Here is a 4,141-nt window from a genome sequence, read left to right as displayed (position 1 = left end):
TATTTTCACAGAATCGTTCAGGACAACAAGTTTGCTTAATTTACATTTTCTTCTGAATATGAGTTTTGGAGTTCATTATCAATTTAGAAAATTGAACTTTGCCATGACAGCATTATTTGTTCCTTCTTCCTCCGCTTGAACAGCAAGCTCAGTACTTCTAAAAGACATCGTTATTTGAATGGGTCGGAGCCCTAAACATTTTGAGTTATTCAACTGTAATTGTACTGTGCCAATGCATCTGCATCCTGGTTCATCGACATATATAGGACATTTTGATTTTGTCCGTAGATTTCGACATTAGCGTACTTGAGTGTAGAAGCATTACATATATGTTGGACGGTGGTCTTTCCAGGAATTACGGTTTCTCCAGCTCTGATAAACACCTTGAAGTTATCTTCACATTTGTAATAACCATCTTTGTACACTTTCTTTGCTTCGGGATGTTTGTTAACGTCAAAAGGAACGGCAACGCTGACGCCATACGTAAAAGGCATCGATCTGGAAATGATGACTGAGGTGTTGCGCCTATACATTACTGCCCCTTTGAGCACAGCAAGTCTTGCATCCTCTGGAATGATTACAGTTTTGTTTTGAAAAGCTTCGCGAACAGCCATCTTGATAATATCCGATTCCGAAAATCCCCCGACCATTATTATCACGTTGACTTCAGGATGCTGCCATAACAATTCCCTCATGTGTTGAATAATGTTCTTTTTGACATCCTCAAACAGTTCTAACATTACAGATCCTGCAACATGTACCTTGTCTGCCTTTTGCATCACCTTCCCTTCATAAACTGTTCCCAATAATATGTTTTCTAATGATTGACCATTTTTTTTTTCAAGCTTTTGGTAAGCTTTCTCAAACCTTTAAAGTGAACTTTATCTCCACCGGCAAAACGCCTCTTTTTCAATTCGAATTCCCGCTTTAGGTCAATGTCGTCAATTTTGCTTTTCTGCCTAAAAGAAGAAACAATAGATTTCCCATATATATTTTCGAGCATTCTATTGAAAGCAGCGTCTACTTTTGTTCCACCCCATGGACCGCCACTAGGGGGACTTAACTCAGCCAAACATCCAGATTCTCTGACTTCATGGATGGTCATATCTGCTGTTCCACCTAGGAATACAAAAAATAAAGATATCAACTATTACCTGTCAGCTTGATTGAAAGAGACTAGGGCAATGAACATTTAAATGTCTTAGCAAAAACTAATACCATGATGCAATACAATGGAACATGAAAAATACATCAAATACAAATTTTAATTGGCAAACTTAACTACATCGGATCACTAATTATTTCACAGCCAGAGAACTGATCTACTGGTGCGGGAAATATAAACTGGAATACTAAATGTCCAGAGATGCACCCATTGCCTAGTCAATAGATTTAAGTTTTCCATTACTTAGTTGACAACAAAGTATTTGCTTTGCATATACTGTATTTAATTTTCTACTGGCAAGGCACCACATAAACTTCTGATACGAAGCTACGTTATTATGTGCATAACAAACGGTATTCCTGTTTAACATCCTGAGGATTCAAAAAATAACAAAATAAACATGCTCTCGAACATTGTTTTTTTCAAACGCTCTGAAAGATTCCCCCTAAGTTCAATGAATAAAAGGATGTGCGGTTTTTATGCCAATCAAAAACATTTGTTTAAAAAAAGAATGAAAATATGCTTCACCCCCTAAATCAGCTAGGATGAATTGAGTTCCCGGCTCAAAAGAAGATCTGTCTAGTTTCACGGAGATGGATTTACAGTAGATAGCGGCAGCCTCAGGATCTAAAGCCAAATCCAACTGATTGTTTGGAATTCCTGCCTAAAACATGCGAAAGATAGGATGGCATTTTTTAACAATTATAACACACACACACACACACACACACACACACACACACACATTTCCATATATCACATACACCACTGAGATCTAGATGACATTTCAAAATGTGGAATTGTAATAATGCAGTCACATTACCATATAATTGCCAATCAAGAATTTATATTTCACAGCCAAGAGATTGTTTTGTGATTTTCTGGACAATGAATACATTCTAGATGAAAAATACTGATATTAAATGTTTCTTCAAATCAATATTGTTTCCACATTTCTTTCTTGAATTCAGACAATACTTAATATATGTATACATTTAATACTCGAAGTTAAAACGCCCAATGATAATTTCATTTCGTGTATTGTCAACATCTAGACAATGGCCTGTTGCCCCTTAATACTGAACAGCCTATTGTTGACCAAGTTGATGGAGAGACCTGAGAAGTTCCAATGCTCGCATAGCGAGTTGTGGGTATGATGTTACAAATAAAGACTGATTAGCGGTAATTGATTTATACAGGGAAACGAAAGACAGATAAACCAAAATAGAGATATATGCTCGTTATCTCTCCAGAGTTTTGTATTTAATACCAAAATCATGTCTTGCATATACTAGACGGTACCTCATTACCGGCCTCCCTCATGAACTGCTTCGCCCCATCATCCCAGATAGCAGGGACGGTTATGACCCAGTGAATGTCTGTATCCCTTGTATCAGGAACTTTGTCCCGCAGACTTTTCAACAGATGATCTTTCAGATACCTTATCGCCTCTGAGAAAACTTTCATCGCGGGCATGCCATGTCCTTGATCGTCATTTAACTTCATTTCTCTTCTGATTTTCTGATTGTAAAATTAAATTGTTTTGTTTCAAAAAAGTAAAGAACATATCTTGATAGATATTATTTAAAATTCCATATGTTCTATTACAACTCGATGAAGGCATCGGTTTCAATCAGATAAATGCCTTGAAGAAAATAAACGTCATACGCCACTGATTGGAGAAAGGTTTCCGTCACCAGTTTTACATTATCGAATAACAAAAGCATCCAGCTGAGTAGGTTATAATGATGGATGGAAGATTATAAATGTGCACCAGTCACTCGCGTAATTTTCTTTATATGCTTTAAATCTGTAATTTTTCACAAGCATTTGTTGAAAAGTCATTTTTCTTTTTTAACTGTATACACGGCAGGAAACTTATTTCGTTTATGAAAATAGAGGTTCATCACAGTCTAATGGTCGCAGAGTTTGGGATTAATTGGGGACGAAATTCGTATTATAAAAGTAAGTGGTGATTAATCGTGAAAATACAGTACTTTATAAATCATGCACACTTACAAACACTCTATGACTTTAAAAATAATTGTCCAGATTATTACAATTATTTGTTATTTCACCCTGCCAAGTATAGATTACTTGACTAATTCCTGTTTTCAAGAGTTGTTTCTTTAAGAGTTAATGCAAAAATGTATGCGTCATATCATCTCAAAACTTCACTGCATATTTCAAGTCGGTGTAGATGAAAAAACAAATGAAACGGACGAAATAATTTTCGAATTCTCTCGAGTGAGTGGTTATTAATATGATGATGTTATTATTTGATATTCTGTTAGAGGAAAACAAATGGCTAAAATCTCGTTATAATTAGCATTTAGAGGTAACACTCAGTTTAAAATTGCATTCTCTTTTAGACGTAGAGAAAGAGAGAGCGATCATACTGTTTGCCGATGAAGTTTCATCTTGAACCTCTAATAACAGTGCCATCCTTCACGTTCATCATTGTCAACTAGGTCCGCTTACTTGTCCTCAGCATCGTAACCGAAGGAATGGAAATTTCTCACTATTTTTTCTTACAAAATAGGCTAGAACAATTTGCTCAAATATAGCCGCCTCCCCCACGTCTTACTGGCACCGCATGAAGGAGATGCCTCTATAATTCAGGTCAGTGTAACCTTCTTGGTCATTACACGATGTATTTTGATCATCTGACGTTAAAGAAGCACAGGGGAATCTATATAACTGTAATTACAAATAGGTATATATAGTTAATAAACGGCAGCTAGAATAAGCAACACAGAGGCGGTGTTAGGAGTACGCGGGGCCTAGGGCCGACCATGACTGCGCTGGGCCAGAGTATCGGTATCTCGATTGGTATGCTACTGCAAGCACTGATTATGTCTAGATTATATCAACTTTCGCGATTTGGCGCACGAATTTAGTTTTTTCATTATTCATTTTAAAAAAATCCTGTTTGTGGACAACGGGTTTTTTAATCGAAATAATAACATGACGACA

General features: G+C 36.4%; 2 protein-coding genes across 2 annotated transcripts; both read right to left on the bottom strand.

Annotated features, from left to right (window-relative positions):
* Positions 1 to 209: 209 nt before the first annotated feature.
* LOC149779416 (heat shock 70 kDa protein 12A-like) lies at positions 210 to 779 on the bottom strand. The gene has a single exon (XM_089938427.1). It carries the CDS (start codon positions 777 to 779, stop codon positions 210 to 212), a length of 570 nt encoding a protein of 189 aa, XP_089794553.1.
* Positions 679 to 3,682, bottom strand: LOC149779415 (heat shock 70 kDa protein 12B-like). Its single transcript, XM_089938616.1, has 4 exons — positions 3,565 to 3,682; positions 2,468 to 2,686; positions 1,694 to 1,829; positions 679 to 1,119 (listed from the first exon to the last, which is right to left on the bottom strand). Exons 1-4 carry the CDS (start codon positions 3,583 to 3,585, stop codon positions 818 to 820), a joined length of 678 nt encoding a protein of 225 aa, XP_089794742.1. The 5' UTR covers positions 3,586 to 3,682; the 3' UTR covers positions 679 to 817.
* Positions 3,683 to 4,141: the final 459 nt, after the last annotated feature.

The sequence above is a fragment of the Sinohyriopsis cumingii genome, chromosome 17, assembly GCF_028554795.1.
Source record: "Sinohyriopsis cumingii isolate HCF-2022 chromosome 17, ASM2855479v2, whole genome shotgun sequence".
NCBI lineage: Eukaryota > Metazoa > Mollusca > Bivalvia > Unionida > Unionidae > Sinohyriopsis > Sinohyriopsis cumingii.
The sequence above is the reverse complement of the archived record's forward strand: the minus strand, read 5'-3'. Positions and strand labels throughout refer to the sequence as shown.